Raw genomic sequence first — 18,328 nt, 5'->3', positions numbered from 1 at the left:
AACTGCGTGTGGAGGTCAGAGAAAACTTCTACCATGTGTACTCCAAATATGCAAGTCACTGGGTCTTCAGGATCGGCCGCAAGTTGCTTTACATGCTGAGCCATCTGGTGATCCCCAAGAGCACACACTCATTTGCCCGCAAACTTACAATCATTAATACTAGTTACCTTCACAAGGTGGGCAATTCTTTCTGGAGACTGAAACACAATCCATTCATCTACAGCAATAACTTCCTGACCATTGTCTTTCTGGATGGAAATATCTCCCCCAAAGAACAGCAGGCAGTATGGTGAAACTTCTGTACAGTCATACAAGTAAATCTGTGAAGGGCGTTAACATAAACGAGTGCATGAGGAAGTAGGAGCAGACTCCTACCACAGCAATTCAACATTCCAGACACTGATAACTTCCTTCTAAAACAGGTTAACCTGCTAAGGTGATTCTGAAGAAATAACATTTTAAATAAACCATTCTTAATTCCTTGAGACTTTACAGTTTTGTTCTAAAGCATATGATTTCCCTTGAACATTTTCTGAATACCAAAACTAATGAACACAAATAAAGCCTAGAGTACTTAATTTGTATATATCAACATATAAAGAAGTAGAATCTCACTTTCTATTTTAACCACTACTAAGCTTATTAACTTATTACATAGATACAGTGTCAGGAGTGCAAACTCCTGACAGCAATTCTTGAAAGCAGGCTCTCAAGAAAACCCACGTAAATCAAGTGACTCATGTACCTCTTGAAAATACACAAAAAGTACATTACTCATAGAAATAAAGCTACACTGCATCTCAGAGGAAAAATACAATTTTGAAAGCATCAAAGTACAGCACTGACACTGAGATTGCGCTCCATGTGCACTTACACTGCTTGTCCTCATCTTCAGGTGATAGATAAGCCAGTTATAGTGGAAGTCTGTCTGCTCCACATTGACAGACTTAGGATGAATAGAAACCAGACCGTCAGACTTTGTGTGAACTTTTACCCTTTAAAAAAGTTAGAATACAGTTCATAAGTATCTTAAGGGATCTTTCCCTTTAAAAAATAACAGGCAGCTTAGTCAAAATCAAACAAAGGAAGCAATCTTAAAAAAAATGCCACACATGAGTTTAGTACATGTCTGCTATATATAATCTCAAAATCAGATTTTGAGGAAAACAGCATCTGATTAAGGACAGGTCAAAGCACATGAGCAAAATATGATTCTTCTACATGCTAACAACAAACCCACTCACAGTTTTAATAACTGAACACAGCAGACAGGTGACAGACTTTAACTTAAGGGTGTGGAAGCTGGGTGTGGCCGCTCACATGGGCAATCCTCAAACAGGGCACCCTGTAGGGGGAGGAGCATGAGCTGGAGGCCTAACAAAGCCTATAATGTAAAACCCTGCCTCAAAACAAGAAAAAAAAAAATACAAAAATCCAAATAAACCTAGGTCATTTACAATATTGATAATTTAGTCACAAAATAATTTAGCTAGATGATTAAAATTCATCTGCTTGCCCATAGCCCTGAAACTTGACCTATTCTTAGTTTGGGGGAGTTGGTGTCCACTACAGAATGTCTAATGGTCTATTATATACCTGGTCTCAAGCTAAGAAACAAAGATGTCTTCTAGTTATGCTGCTAGTTACATGACATGGACCACACAGTTTGAGAATCACAGCTCTAGAACGGTATCCTAATAATGGTCATTTTTGGCAGTCTGTATTTTTATTTTTATAATCACAAGATACCCCAGAATTTTCATTTGTAGTAATACTGATATTTTACATATTACTACACAATTTTAAGCCATAACTTCCCCATTGTTACTAGATGTGTGCCTATTCTATTTGCTATACACGTTAAAAAGCATTTGTAATCAATTCCTTGGGATAAAGCAAAATGAAAATCAGAACTGAATCAATGAGCTGAGCTAATGAGACTTCACTGAGCACTTTCCAGGGGTGACAACAATTCAGTGCCCTTGGCCTCTCTGGTTCTCGGTGCCCTCACTAGAGCAAACTGTGAAGCAGAAAATTTCTTCACTGTTACCTCCATCTGGAACTAAGGCTATGCAGAAATGGATTCTACTTCTCCGAAAAAGTGAAATTACAATTTTATTCAAAAATCTGTAATAAAACATCTTTTTTAAACAAGGATAAGGAAAATATATACATATAAAACAAAATCCATTCTAGCCAATTTCTCGTCAGGCATTGCTTCTCACACTGCTCGGGGTCTGCCTTGGGTGTTTATCTGTAAACATGTTCTTAACCTGTTATGTGAAAGGGTGGTCAGACGAGTGACTAATCTGTGTGAGGACATTTCCCAATTCTCAATAATTCCCACACATCTACGTTATCAGACATGCACAGAATCCAGCAATCAGGAGTGAGAATACATTTCTATATCCAAAGATAAAGAAAAAGCTTGTAAATAGTTCACAACAATCTTCAATGCTCACATTTTTCTTTTTTTACCCAAATTTAGTCGGATTTTAGCAACTTTGGGATATAAACCAGCACAGATGACAGCTTTAATTATCTTCTCATTATCTATTGGGAGTAGGAAAGTAGAGAGAGGGAAAAAAGGAAAATATTGAGACCATTAAAGGCAAGTGATTTACATTGGTGTGTGTGTGCACGTGCATGCATGCGTGTGTGTGTGTGTGTGTATCCTTTGCTTTACCTGAATTTATATTAGCTTTAGGATCTTTGGGACTTCTACTGCTTACAAATCCAGCTCCAAGAAGATGCTCAGCAAACTGTCCCTTCATGTTGTGCAGCATCTAGAGGGTAATGGTGACAAACAGCTAGACCTCTTCACACACAGAGCCTACAAATCACACACACACCTCAATTTAGTTTTAGCTTCTCCTACTTTACAAAAACACTGGTATAAATATGTGATACATTTAGGACAACATTTAGTTGTTGGTGTTTGGTTTTTCAAGACAGGCTTTCTCAGTAGCTACAAAGCCTGTCCTGGAACAACTCAGGTAGATCAGGCTGGCCTCGAACTCACAGAGATCCACCCGGCTCTGCCTCCCAAGTGCTGGGATTAAAGGCGTGCACCACCACCACCTGGCAACAACATTTAGTTTTAATTACACGTGTTTTTTTCATGTGCGTGCAGGTGCCTGTGGAAGCCTGAAGGCTTCAGACCACCAACAGCTGGCGGTACAGGCAGTTAAGAGCCACCAGATGCGCGTGCTGGGAAACAACTGGGATTCCTCTGCAGCAAGAGCTTTTAACTGCTGAGCTAGCTATCTCTCCAGCTCAGCTCTTGAATGTCATCATTTAGTGAGGGAACTGGAAAATCAAGAAACAAGTTTCTGTAAATAGATTTTATATAACCCAACTATATTCTACTGTCTATTCTTTGTGATTGCTTTTGTAATCTAATAAGAGATAAATGTTTTTTTTTAAGATACTAGCCTGCAAGACTAAATTTCTTATTTGGTGGTAAGGGGGAATAAAAACTACATGATCTAAGAGGGAAAAACATTAAGGTTTAAAGAATTAATCCATTTTGTAAGACTCGTAAGTTTTGGAATTGCCCTTTACTCTTAAAAAAAAAAAAAAAAAAAAAAAAAAAAAAAAACCAAGCAGAAACGATAACAAAAGAATCCAAACAATTACCAAGATTAACTACTGTTAGCCTACTGCACAGGAGAAATTTTCTTAAGAGAAACCGTGAGTCAAGCAGAAATGATAGGTGGCTCAGCACAGCGAAGAAAAATGTTGCCCGCCTCGGTTACCTTCACAGTCATTAATACTGCAGACACTTACTATGCAGATCATCAAAAGAAGAACAGAAGGGCAGCTTAAGATGAGATCCGTGTGTTGGTCCTTACTTTTGTTTATTGGATTTTTGAAGCAGAATTTCATATAGCCCAATTGGTCTCACACTATGACGCTGAGGCTACCCTGAATTCCTGATGCTCCTCCTGTCTTCACCTCCTGAGTGCTAGGATTCCAGGTATACTGTACCTCTTCCACCTTGAGATGAGCCTTTAAATTAGAAAGCTTTTTTTCGCCAATCATTATGATACAAATCTGTAATCCAAGTCACTCAGGGGGTTGAGAGAGAAGAACTGGGAGCCCCAGGCCAGCCTGGGCTGCAAGCAAGACCATCCCCAAAACAAGTTTTTATAAAGAGAAACTAACTTTAGTTCAAATGAAAGAAGTTCCACAGAAATGAAATTCAATGGTCCAGTCAATCTGTTTTCAAAACCACAGAAATGTTTTCTAAGGAATTCCTTCAAGTTTAACAAAGATTATAATACAAACAACTGGTCTTTCTTTTGTTTGTATTATAATACAAACAAAAAAGTCTTTCTTTTGACAAAAGGTATAAATTGGTTTCTCTGTGTAATTCTTCTAAATGAGTCTGACAGGTACATCCTCCTGGTCATTAGAGCATTATTATTTTAGGGAATCATCTTATACAGTCCTCACTGTGTAGTTCCCTCACTACCTTGTGTTCCTTTTGTATCTAAACAGTTTCAGCATGCATTGTCAATCATGGGACATGTAAGCTCCCCCACTAAAACTTTCCCTGGTTCCTTGTCTCTCAGTGGCTGTTTTCAGCAACTCAGAGAAGAGCATTTCTTGAGTGTTTGTTTTTGTCATACACCTGACAGATCTCAACTGGACATTCTATTCTCACAGATGACTTGAATTTAGCCATCTTTCCACAGTATAGTGTATTTTGTTTTTCCATTTCAGGGAACGGTCAAGGAAAAGTGCCTGGGCAAGTTTCCACTATACACGATTCGTATACAGTGATACTACTGCACTGATGGATCATTCTTATCCTTACCTTTCATTTATTACTTGAATTTTGTGGCTTTCAGCTGCATATCCTGAATGCCTAAAGCTTCCCTTTATGCCAATAATTTTCTTTCTTAGGAGTCTGTTTTGTAGCGCTCTTTGGTCTTCAATCTGGCTTCTTAGCAGACCCCAACCCCATACCCTTTGAAAATTCACTCTTACTGCCTTATTTTCTTCTCCTTGTTTTACTGAATGTACAGTCTTTTCAGGAACCCTACCCTATGAGAGAGTTATGAAGGTATTTCTCTTGAAATACCCCGTGTCCTCTGTAGTCTCTGGCTGCAGCGTCTGAGCTGTCCTATCACTTTCCACTCTACTGATGACTGGGACTTTTTACTAGAATGTTAATTTCTTGACAGGCACCCATGCTCTTTGTATGTAATTTTACTACAGATATAACTGGACAAAATGCCTGCACTAGTATATATGATTAGTGCAAATCTTTCAGCATTACCTGCAGCGTGTTTGAAGACAGAAAATATTCCCAGCAGTAGTCTTTTTCATATCTGAAACCACGTCGCTTAGCTTCTTCCCAACCCTATTAGACAAAGAAATGCCGAAATTCACTTTCATGGTTCTGCACTGTTGTAAGAGCGCCACTTGCTCGTTTCCCGGCTGCCCAGACTCCCGAAATAATCACACAGAAACTGTATTAGTTAAATCACTGCCTGGCCCATTAGCTCTAGCTTTTTATTGGCTAACTCTTACATCTTGATTTAACCCATCTCCATTAATCTGTGCAGCACCACAAGGTCGTGGCCTACCAGCAAAGTTTTAGCACATCTGTCTCCAGCAGTGGCTCTATGTCTTCTCTTTGACTCAACCTCCCTCCTTCCCAGCATTAACGGCAATCACAGCACACAGAGGGAATCCCACACCACACCAACAACTACTTAGCAGTTTCCATCCTTATTTTACTAACAGTTTATTCACTGGTGTCCCATATTCTCTGCAAAGACGTCAAAGACTTTTAAACTCAGAACAAAAGAACCTAAGCTCCTTACGATTCTAGTACCTAACATTGCTACCGACGTGCAAAACAGTGTAAGTTATACTAACATATTGTGTATTTTGCACAAAATCTTTCCATGGTGTATAAAGTATTCATCAAAAAAGAATATAAGTAAGTAAATTTCAATGTTCTCATACATTTTCAATTTCAAAAACATGGTTTTCTTAAGTAGAATAATAAAAGGCAGGCTGGAGAGATGGTTCAGCAGTTAAGAGCACACTGGTTGCTCTTCCAGAGATCCTGAGAAATTCTCAGCAACCACATCATGAATCATAATCATTTATAATGGAATCTGATGCCCTTTTCAGACATGAAGACATATATGCAGATAGAGCACTCATACACATAAAATAAATCTTGAAAGAAAGAGAGGAAGAACAGAAGGAAAGAAGGGAGGGAGGAAGGGAGGGAGGGAGGGGGGGGGAGGGAGGCAGGTAGGCAGGCAGGCTTAACAGGTAAGTCTCTGCACCCAAGCTTGACAACCAGAGTTAGATCCCTTGATCCCCCTATATTGTAAAAGGGAATACCAAGCTATCACAAATGGTTCTGACTGTGCCATATGCATGCTGTGACATGTTGTACCAACATAGCACTCCCCCAACAAAAATAAATAAAACTAAAAAGGGAAATAAACAAATAAATAAATAAATAAATGAAAATAACAAGGAAGCAGGGAAAGAGATTAAATGAGTCCTGGCTGAGCCAGATCCTGCACATCCTTTATGAGGATTTAGTTGGGTGAGCCCGTCGGACTTTATCCCCATTTACCCTTCTCAAAGCCCTAGGTTGAGCACACGTGCCATACCCAGTGCCCTGGCCTAGTTTGGCTCACCTCTCTGTGTGGTCCCCAGCCTCCAGACTTAGCCAAGACATACTTATCCACTGCCAACCCGCAGGCCAAAAAGAGGACAAAAATGAGCAGACTCAGAGATGAAGAGAGAAACATTACCACAGACACCAAGAAAGTAAAGATATTATAAGGAAATAGGTTAGAGACCTAACGCCACCAAATTTGAAAGTTTAAAAGAAATGAAAAATTTCTGTATCCAACCAAGACACTAAAATTTTGTCAAGAGCTCAATAACCTAAACAAATCCGTACCAACTGAGGATATGCAAAAAGTAATAAAAAAAGACTTCCATATAAAAAAGTTTGGGCTAAGATGGAGTCACAGCAGAATTCTACCTAACCTCTAAAGAAAACCTATAGCCTCTTTTTACTATTAAAAATATAGAAACAAAAGAGCACCCCAAACACCTTCCATAAAGCCAGTTTCACTCTAAATAATACCTACACCAGGTAAAGACTCAAATAATAACAAAGAAAACCACAGGTCAGTATCTCCAATGAACACATAGACTCAAAAAATACTCAGTAAAATACTTGCAAGCAAAATAAAGATATACATCAAAACGATTATACATTTTAAAGTTGGCTTTATACCTGAAATACAGGGACGATTCAATATATAAAAGTCAATAAATATTTACAAGAGCTAGTTCCAGGACAGGCACCAAAGCCACAGAGAAACCCTGTCTCGAAAAACCAAAAAAAAAAAAAAAAAAAAAAAAAAAAAAAAAAAAAAAAAAAAGTTTATAATAAACTATAAAAATGGACTTAAAGACCCAAACAAAAAACACATGGTCATCTCAACAGTTCAGAAAAAGCTTTTAACAAAATCCAACATCTCTTCAGGATTAAAGTCCGAGCAAACGTAGAGTTAGAGGAAACATACCACAATATATAATCAATATATGAGAAATCCACAGGCAACCATTATCCTAAATGGAAACTAAGCAAACCCACCAAAGTCAGGAATGAGACAGAGCCTATTATACTCACTCCCCAAATTTAATATTGTTATTGAATCACTAGCTACAGCAATAAACAAAGAGAAGAAAATTAAAGGGATACAAATAGAGAAATAAGATTATCCCTATTTGTAATGATAGAATATTATGCATAATTATTCCCAAAAATTGTACCAGGAAACTTCTGGAAATAGACATCAAAGTTCAGCAATGTGGCAGAATGAAGAATCATTATGCAAAACGCAGTAACTTTTCAATAATGTTTCTATACACCATCAATAAACAATCAAAGAAAGAGATCATGGACACAACATATTCTATTTACAACAGCATCCAAGAACACACCCAGATATAAAGCTAACAAGGGAGGTGAAAAACCTCTACAATTACAACTTTAAACCTCTAAGGAAAGACAAAGACACTAGAAGTGGAAAGAATTTTTGTGCTCATGGATTGGTAGAATTAACACTGTGAAAATTACCATTCACCAAAAATTCCTTTTTTTTCAATGTAATCCCAACCAAAACACCTATCTCACTCAAAATCCCTATGGAGCCACAAAAGCCCCTGAGTTAATAGGCCAACCAGTTTATAATTAATGTAGACCTCTGTGTGTTTCTTTGGGACTGAATGACTGCAGAACTGGGTGGGACAGAAACCTCTGTCAACAAGTGAAGTCATGGATTCTGGAGAACCTACAACTACCTCTCCAGCATAGTTCCCAACTATATTTTAAATATTTATAATACCCACAAAGAAATATAGGTCTCATTAAAGAAATGTTTCTTATAACACAGACCAGTACAGAAAACCATAACCAATCAAAGTCAGAAAACAAAAGATGGTGTGCTGCCCAATCTCAAATGAAAAATCTACAACGCCATACCTGTGGCTAAGGCTAAGAGATCATAGCAGAAACGGGAGAAAGATTATACGAGTCATAAGAACAAGAAATATTCTGTGAGATTTCATCTTCTAGAAATGTCAGAAGTCTCATCAGCAAGGCTGCTTAGATAAGAACTGAACATGGAAGACAGCCATACACTAACATGAAGGATAAACTCTCACGGGTCCTCAACCCTAGACAAAGAACTATAGGTAACTAAGAAATGCTCAGAGTGGGAGACATAGTCTTCCCCAGTGAAAAGTCCCCAAACTGGTTATCCAATGCAAGTGGTCAGCCCTAAAAATCACATTTAAAATATATATACAAGTATCATTTTATGATGAGGTTGTATTTACACATACACAGACACACACAATATACGCACAACATGATTTTGATATTCTATCAAAAGGCTGTACTACTGACTCTAAGAGTAGAACATTAGTAGACACACTGTCATGGAGATAAAGACATGAGGAACGTTACATATGAAAAACAAGATAACGTGTTCATCTGTTTCAGTCTTACTTTTTCTATAAGCCTTTCCCCCAAACAAAGATGAACTCTTGTATGACAGAGAAAGTTGTACAGAAACTTTTATAAAATGTTTGCCAAATTTTAACCATTTCTCAGCAACCGATCCTTCAGATATAAATATGGCCATTTAAAAGTATTATAATACATGCTCCTGAATAATCTTCTATAAAGAACAAGGTTTTTCTTACCTCAAATGCATTTACAACTGTCAGGTGATCACTTCTAGTCTCTTTTGCCAACTCCTTTCTTCTTGCATCGGCAATCTTTTCTTTTCCCTAAAAATTAACAGGTGTAGCATAAATTTCTCTGACATGATAATAATTATTGATATTTTATTGAAAATATAAAATGAAAAATACATGTGAGCAGTAAATAGTTTTAGCATTAAATGCCCAGCCTTTTTTCCGTCTTTCTTACCAATGGAATGACGAAGGGATCTTTAAAGCTGAGACTAGCAGCAATAGTGAGGACTGGATCTAAGCAACAGAATAAAGCTCCAAAAAGAATCATTTTTCCAATATGTGGCTCAACAGGTAATCGGGCCAAATGGACGCCAAGAGGTGTTAATTCTTCTTGCTTATCCAAAGCGCTCTGAAAGAAAGAATTTTCTTACAGCAGGCCTAGCAAAGCACAACATTAAAAGCTACTGTAGTTAGCTGTAAAACACACACGTCACTAATCATTCTCTTAAGCCCCCAAATGCCCAGCCAACAGGAAAAAAAATTCTGATGTCAGCAAAGGCTAGTGACTTATTCAAATAAACCTAATTAATCTACAACTTGGAAATGTAATATCAGAAATAAAGAAAACCACCGGTGGTAAAGCAGTTATGAAAAGAGAAATGGGTGAATAGCAAAGTCCCCAGAGTCTAGTTTAGGGGCTACGATGCAAAAAGAGATAAGGGGCATACGTGGAAATGAGTTCAGTTTCAATTCCCTGGGTAAACTGGTTCAAATGAGGGCAGCTAGAAAAGTATCCTGAAGACACCAAGGAAATATAAGGACATGGCTGGATAATTTACAGTACTATTTTAAGCAGTTTATTATTTTAAAAGCCTATCTTGGTGCTATAAAATCCAAATTCTTTAAAATTATCCATATGGATAGCTTCCAAACCTATGACATAAAACATGTCATTGACACCCTCCAACCCAACACTAACCAACATGACTTTGCAGATAAACAAAAATGTTCTTTCTCTACATGGTACAGTACAGAGAGATACTATAAAGCATATGTATATGCTGAGGTAATGAACTTCTAATTGACTCATAACTGAAATCACCACACATACTGGGAACAATAGTAGTGAGCTCTGTTCTCATCTCTTGTGCTTCTCTTACGACTCTGGGCATTAATTCATGGCCAGTCCTGGACCTCTCAACATGGTCCTATGTAGGAATGACTGTCAATTACAGTCACTTAAGAGCTTCTCAGAACATAAGAATGAAATAACAAAAACAAAAAATTCTTGTTCTGTGGATATAAGCTATAATAGTGAATGATCGTTCAAGTATTATTACGGCATCATAGAAATAAAACATATATATTTTAAAATATATATATATATATATCAAATTTGTCTTTATCAAATGTCTATTCTACCACAAAAAACACTTAAATGTGACAAGAGAATATCATGGTAACCAGAAAGAGTAGACTAAGTCAACACAGTTCAAGGATACATATGAAGACCATTAAAGAAAAATATCAAGATTTAATGTAACTTGAAATCAGTCTTGCACATGAACAAAACACACAAAGTCTTATATCTTAAAAACATAAAGGAAAAAAAAAACAAAGTATTATGTCAAATCTGACAGTGCTGAACTCTGGAGCAATAAAAGCTTTTTAAGTAGCTAGTATACGCTGTAATATGCTAAATCCAAGTTATACTTTTTAAAAAAAAGAATCAAATTTACCAGTTCCATTAGGTGTTTTATGGAGAGCAATACTGCTTCATTTGATGGTGGATCCATTAACCTACTCAGAAAATGAGCAATTCCACCTAGCCTTAAAATCTGTGGAGACAAATAGTTAAATATGGATCAAAAACAAAAGCATGCACTTAAAAGTTTATATAACACTTTCCAAGAGCAAATTAACTAGTGAGAAAAGTTATATAAAAAAATCCCAACAAGTTGATTACTGATTACTTTAGAAACAGGGTTAGTTGAGCATATATACAGACATAGAAGGTAGAGTATTTGAAGATATAACACCTAAGCAAACCTGGTGACACAGGACTGTAATACCAGTTACTCAGGAGGCTAAGGCAGGATGATCAACAATTTAAGGTCAGATTGAGCCAATTATTGAGACCATCTCAAAATCAAAAAATAAATAAATAAATAAATAAATAAATACCAGCGCACACACAGACACACATGCACACACACACACACACACGCAAATGCAGTTAGTTTAGTGGTAGAGAGCTTGCCTAGCATGAGCCATGGGTTCAATCCACTGAACCACAAAAATTAAGTAGATAACAATCACCGAGTATTATATGTCTAACCTATCTTAAGAATTTTACACAGGAACTTTATAGTAAGTTAAAATATCTGCTCACTAAAGCAGAACAAAGTTTCCAGGTAGGACGTGAGAATCAAAGACAGGTACCCTGATCTTAACATTATCAACTGTTAGATATATATCGGAAAAATGTTTAAGTAGCTGCCTCACACAAGCAAAATGAAGGTTATAAAAAGAATCCCTTTTAGTAGGGTCATACTACACTTTCTTCTACTGAAAAGGTTGAAAACAACATCACCCTCCATTTAGTTTGGTTTTATCCCTATATACCTTTATTTGCAAACAAAGTTCTTCCAAAGGAGTTCTCAAAATTTCTGGTAGCTGGTAGTCATCTAGAAGACTTGCTCTAAGGCCATTATACAGATGATAACAATGACCAGGCTGAACTCTTAAAAAGAAAAAAGCAATAATAAGAACATGACTTTTAGAATGCCACAGAAATAACAGTCAGGGAAACTACTATCTTAGCCTGCATTTATTAATTAAAGAACATATTTAAATATATTCTATATAGTGAGCTCTCACACGTTGGAAACTTTTTTATGTTTGCAATTTAGTGCCACAAGTGCTATGACAGAATTCATATACCCCTGAGCAGATTGGTATTTCGGAAGGCTCTAGCCACTGTACAATACAAGTTCTAAAACTTTCAGGTTTTTTGTTGTTTTTCTTGTTTTGTCTACATCTACAAAGACTCAATATCTATTATCTAACATTTCTCTGGTGTTATAGACCTAATATTATCTATCACCTCATAGAAAGTAACCATATTTCCAGAAGGGATCACATGGTATAGTAGTTTTTGTTTGTTTGTTTGTTTTCTGGTCTCCAAAGAAACTATCAATCTATAGGCTTTGTGAAGCATCAACTTTACAATACAAGAAACCATCTGGAAATTAGGTTAAATAGGGACAATCTGTAAAGGTTATAGCAAGCAATACAGAGCTTTATAGACTGAGCCCACATATATATAACAAAGGCTTATATATATAAGGGCCAATAAAGTTTTGTTTAACTTTCCTTTTCTAACATGAGTCCATATATAAGACAGTGACTATTTATTTTTACCTTTAAGTGATAAAGGAAAATCTTTTGCGACATCAGCTATGACTGTCACTAACATGACTAAAATTACAAATCAAAAGGAATCGGTCAGCACAACTATGTGTAAAGGTCAAGACAAATACTGTTCTTATCACTAAACAAATGCTCTTATTTCTCTGACTACACCAAATGAGAAAAAGTGCTTCCCTTGTGTTTTACTGGTGATCAACAGAATCAGTACGGCTTAAAAGGACACTGACTAGAAGCCCAGACTGTAGAGCCGGGCTGCTTGGATTCAGATTCTGTCTCTGCTGTGTACAAAGCACTGGAACTCTGAAGAAGTCATTTAATTTCTCTATACCTCAATTTCCTTCTTCTTAAAACACAGAGCTGATAGCTTAGCCATGAGGTAAGAATCAAGCACATAAAGCATTTAGGAGAGGAGCTGGTTCTCGATTATTATTAGGTAATGCATACTTTAAGAACAGACACGGAAACAACACTGTAAGTAACTAAAACAGGCCATTAATTTTAACTAACTAGACTAGGCTGTCAGAGAAAATATTCATAAAATAAGAAATTTGGCAGATAATTTCCCAAAAAAGTATGAATAAAAAACTATTTTCTTATTTAAAAAAATGTGTTGTAACAGGTAGGCATGGGAAAACGCAAATGCAAACTACACTGAGATCCCATCTCACTTCTTCACTTGGTGTTAATGGCTAACACCAAGAAAACAGACGTTAGTGGAGATGTGGGGAAAAGGAGCGCTTAGGACCTTCTGGGGATACCAAGTAAATCGATATGAAGGGTTTTCAAAAAACTAGAGAACTAACACATGACACAACTGTGCTGCTCCCTACACACACACACACACGCACACACGCACGCACACACACAGGACTCTAAGTCAGCACGTAACAAAAGTGCTCCAGCAGCCTACTGAGGGCTGTTTTAGTCACAATAGCCAAGATACACAATCAGACTACCCATCAACAGAAGAGCTGATAAAGAAAATGTGGCACACACATACACGATAGAATTTTATTCATTGTAAAGATGAAATTATGATACCTGCAGGAATATGTTAAGTCTGCCACTCAGAAAGGCAAGTACCAAACATTCTCCCCTCTGCAGAACCTAAATGTAAATTTATATACACATGAACTAGACAGATGATGGTCAGATAGGCTGGCAGATGGTCATATGAAAATATAAAAGGGATAAGGGGTGGAAAGGAAGAAGTCTAAACGCAGGAGGCATAGGGTACAGAGAAGAGGGGGTGTGTTACATGGAAGAGGAACTGTCTGAGTAAAGGAAAAGAGTAAGGGGGAAGTGTAATCATACAAATGTAAAAGAGATTTTACAACCTTATTATTTTATATGCCAATTAAAAATCAAATACTGACAGCCCAAAGTGTTATGAGTTCAATATAGTACACAAGGTAACTCTCCTACTAATACTTCTACATCACAGCAATAAAATGTGCTCAGATTTTTTCCCATGTTCTCAAGGCCTGGACAGCACTCATTTCCCTCTTACCTTCCCGCTCTTCCTTTCCTCTGTTTGGCATTAGCTTTACTAACCCACTCAGCAGACATGGTACTGATGTTGTTCTGTGTGTCAAAGTGTGTCTCTTTAATTTTTCCTCCATCTATTACATAAACCACATCATCTATGGTGATGCTGTTTGGAAAACAGATACAAAAAATATAAGTACATCAAGAAGACCATTAACTTACACCAAACCTATATATTTTTAAAATATTTTTTTAATTTTACTTAAAATATGTTTTTACTGAGTTGAATGGTTTTAGTAGTTCGAATCTCACTACTCTTCTCCCATGTTTCAGTTCTGCAGTAGCCAAGCACCCATAGCAGGCAGCATCAGTCCAGAGCTGCAGTACTCACACAGCAATTACATGCTACATCCTTACCACCCCACAGCCATCTTCCTAGCACTTCCACTACCTTATGACAGCTCTGAGAGCCCTAAAGGACTAGGGTCTAACAGCAGCTTCTAGAAAACAATCTGTTTCAGAAACTGAGCTTTAAGGGTCTCCAATAAAACATTAGAAATGTTTAAGGCTGCATGTAATTAATTATAAAATAATACTGTCCCTAATTGGAGAACAGAAAAAAAGGACTAAACCTACATCAGCTCCCATGTTTCTTTAGAAAAGTTTTGAAAAACAACTTCTTAAAGGTCTACTTCAAAAAAGAAAACTAAAAACAGTATAACAGCTTTAAAAAGAAAACTAAAGTTTATATTTGATCTTTTAAAAGGATTACAAAGTATCTTATAGAGAACAAAGGTTTATGCTAATAATGTATGGGGCTCAAAACTTATATGATCACTAATAACTGATATTTAAAATAGTTTTTACCTAGTCTCTGCAATGTTGGTAGCAATTACTATTTTCCGAACACCAGGAGGAGTTTTTTTAAATACCTGTAAGAAAAAACACATCAAAAGTATACTAATTTCTGGCATACTTTTACAATGTTACTTCTTGAGATATCGTAATCAACTTTAGCATTTCTCTTTATTAAATGACATATGTCTTGTTTATAAATCTATCATTAACATACTCATTTTCAACATGAGGAAATCCTCCTTTGGTAAGGTAGCTCTCACAGATGCTATAAATATATCACAAGCAAGAGGCAAACGGAGGCACTCCACTTTTAACACATCCTTAACGGAACTGGTGAGCATAAAGTAAGAAAAAACAGCTCTTCAATCAAGGACAAGAAATATCAGAGAAGCAAGGTCTATGAAGTCTCAACACAACTGCCTAAACAAGACCTGATCAAGGACAATATCAATAAACATACTAACACTGAAAGGGGAAAAGCCTTGAGGCCTCGACCCTAGAAAGAGAAGTACAGACACCTAAGGAATGCTGCGAGCAGGAGAATCAGTCTTCCTCAGGGAAGAGCACACCAGCTGATTAACCAATACCAAGTGGGCAGCCCTAAAAATCACATACACATAACCAATATTATAAAGACTCAGCAGGTCACATTTTATATTATTTAAGAATTTGTTTACACACACACACACACACACACACACACACACACACACACACACACAATCACACACACCACCACCAACACAGAAACAGAGGTCATGAATTTGAAAGAGCAGTGTTGTGTGTGATGCACAGGAAAGGTGAGAGAAAGGAAAAAGGGTGGGAAATCAATGTAAGTACATTTTAATTTCAAAATATAAACAAAATTTGGTAAGTAGCTGTACAGTTAGCCTAAATCCGAGACAAAAAACAAATTGAAGAACATACCTGTGTCTGGTTTACTGTAGGCATCAATGAATGTAAAGGTATAATAAGAAATTTTTCTGAAAATTAAAAAGTAAATTAAAGCTCCATTAAACATATATGGCACATGTATGAAACAGTAAACTTAGCTGTTGAATCACACAGTTCTTATAAATTTATATTTCTGCATATAGTCAAACTGAGCTTTTCTATAATGAGTTTCTGAGGGCTCCAATGAGTTCCAGTTAACATATCTACATTTTCATTTGTTAATCTATTTACATATTGATCAGCACTTGCTTATCAATTCTTTTCAAGATCAAAACAAGCTTCTTTGCTGTTAACGTGAGCGTGTGTCTGTATGTATGCCATGTGAACGGGAGCCTGTGATGGCCAGAAGACAAAGTGAAGTTACAGGCAGTTGTTGATGTGGAGTGGTGGGAACTCAACTCAGACCCTCTGGAAAAGCAGCAAGCATTCTTAAACACTGAGCCTTAGCTCTAGCCCCTGCCAAATTCTTAGAATTTCTTTCAGTGGTGGGAGGGAGCTTTCTAAATCACATCCATGAAAGGCCACTAACTTTATCCTATTAATAAAACCTCCAATGAGAGCAGAAAATTTGAAGTCCATAAATACCAATATTTTAATTTTAAAGCTCAATCTTATTAAGGAAGTTCAGAGAAAGGGTAAAATAATACTCTCATAAAACTAAAAAGCTTCAAAATGTGTGTACCATCTTCACTTATGACTCAGAACTTCTAGAAAACATACAGTTTCTTAAATAAAAAAATCCATCAGGCCTTAGACCGTCAAAATCCTATACTAATGTAGTCCCATAAGTAACAACTTCTTCACATACTACATGAATTCAAGTAGCAGTGTTGGAATTATAGTATAATACATTTATATAATACCTGATTTAAACATCACTTGTGACATCAAGAGATCATGTAAAGTGCTGATATTGTCCCAGCCTGGTAGAAAGACCAGTATTGCACCATCCTACATAGATAGGAAATCACTATTAAGAGAACCACATCAGTAATCACAATAACAATTCTATGCAAACTTAAATCCTCAAGCAGCTCTGAATTTTAGCTACTATTTAAATGAATACAGATCCCCTTAAGAACTCAGATTTACAATCCAGAGATAATTTGTTTAGTCTTTTCTTTAAATAGGTTAAATGCCTAAAATATGTTGAGATTTCCTTCCAGTCCACTTTTTAAAAGCACCTAGGAAAGTGAGGTTTTCATGACTTTGATATGTTAATAAAATTAAAAACAGCATTACTTGAAGAAAAACTAAACAAAACTAACCTCTTCTTCCAAAACAATGTATCGAATAAGGGCAGCAATCAAATTCAGATCAACTTTATCATCATCCATCCTTTCCAAAACATCTACGGTACTTGCAGAGTATCTACCAAGATCACACAGAAAGTCATGACATGCTCGGCAAGTTTTCTGTAGCTTAACCAGCTATAAAACTTTAACGTTAACTCAGTCTGCATATGAACAACCAATCTACAGATAAGAGAAAATTAAAATTACTGGGATAATAACAGGTAAGCCAGATTGGCAGTGTTTAGCTTTAATGCGAGTCTCCCCTTCAAGCACATTGTTGGTTCATTCAGTCATTCAGTCACTGTGTTCTTGTCTCAAGCACACACTTACCTTGTTCGCAGTTCCTTTATATACGCTGGCCAACGTTCTTTATAGATTGCCTCTTTTTCCTCTTTTTCTTGTCTATTTACATGACCCTGCATGAAACCCCTCTTGAACTGGGATCTATGTTCTTTTTGTTCTGGAACATATCTAAAATAAAAGAGTATTAATGTATCTTCCTACATTTAAAACATTATGGCTTTAAGTATACCTGCTTTTACATTGGAGATTTCAGACCAGATTCTAAAGAATATTGTCACTATATTTTCCAGCAAATGTTACCCAAATATTAATTTATTTTAAGTATTAATACATAAAACTTCACATTTAAGATAAAAAGTATTCCCTATTAAAGCACATAAGATCTATATGCCAGCTCAACAATCTAAATGAAAAATGATTTCTGAGCTACCTTTTATCTTTAACGTTTGCTCCAAAATACAATTATTTAATAGAAAGTCCAAAGTAAGACCTAATGACAGCTTAAGAGAATAACTTGGACTCTGAAAGTTTTTTCAAACCAAACTGCGCATAAGATCCCTTGTAAAGCATATAAAATAAGATTCCTAAATGCATGACTTCAACCCAAGGATTTCAATTAGTAACTCCATGAGTATCAGACACATGCTAGAACTGCAGTTCTGCTGTCACGTGACAGTGAAGGGGAGACGTAGGGCCTGCATGTGTCCGGTCTAGTGCTATAATGAGTTTTCAAAACA

At 36.5% G+C, this 18,328-nt stretch overlaps 1 protein-coding gene across 3 annotated transcripts in view; it reads right to left on the bottom strand.

Moving 5' to 3' along the window:
* Nucleotides 1–18,328, bottom strand: part of Dhx36 (DEAH-box helicase 36) — a 35,347-nt gene that overhangs the window by 2,924 nt on the left and 14,095 nt on the right. For 2 of the 3 annotated variants that reach the window (XR_005287419.1, XM_038347755.1), the window contains exons 10-24: nt 17,619–17,759; nt 17,262–17,364; nt 16,857–16,944; nt 15,967–16,022; nt 15,049–15,113; nt 14,204–14,347; nt 11,887–12,004; nt 11,001–11,099; nt 9,497–9,670; nt 9,268–9,354; nt 5,288–5,371; nt 2,687–2,786; nt 2,463–2,553; nt 875–995; nt 168–320 (exon numbers count right to left, since the gene is read on the bottom strand). Coding sequence is in view for 1 of the 3 variants with exons in the window: in XM_038347755.1 (XP_038203683.1) it covers nt 168–320; nt 875–995; nt 2,463–2,553; nt 2,687–2,786; nt 5,288–5,371; nt 9,268–9,354; nt 9,497–9,670; nt 11,001–11,099; nt 11,887–12,004; nt 14,204–14,347; nt 15,049–15,113; nt 15,967–16,022; nt 16,857–16,944; nt 17,262–17,364; nt 17,619–17,759 (1,624 nt within the window). In the remaining 2 variants the exon portion in view is untranslated. Of the gene's footprint in view, nt 1–167; nt 321–874; nt 996–2,462; nt 2,554–2,686; nt 2,834–5,287; nt 5,372–9,267; nt 9,355–9,496; nt 9,671–11,000; nt 11,100–11,886; nt 12,005–14,203; nt 14,348–15,048; nt 15,114–15,966; nt 16,023–16,856; nt 16,945–17,261; nt 17,365–17,618; nt 17,760–18,328 lie in introns of those variants that run through there. The other variant, XR_005287420.2, reaches the window with a different exon arrangement.

This window comes from Arvicola amphibius, chromosome 11 (assembly GCF_903992535.2).
Source record: "Arvicola amphibius chromosome 11, mArvAmp1.2, whole genome shotgun sequence".
Taxonomy (NCBI): domain Eukaryota; kingdom Metazoa; phylum Chordata; class Mammalia; order Rodentia; family Cricetidae; genus Arvicola; species Arvicola amphibius.
The sequence above is the reverse complement of the archived record's forward strand: the minus strand, read 5'-3'. Positions and strand labels throughout refer to the sequence as shown.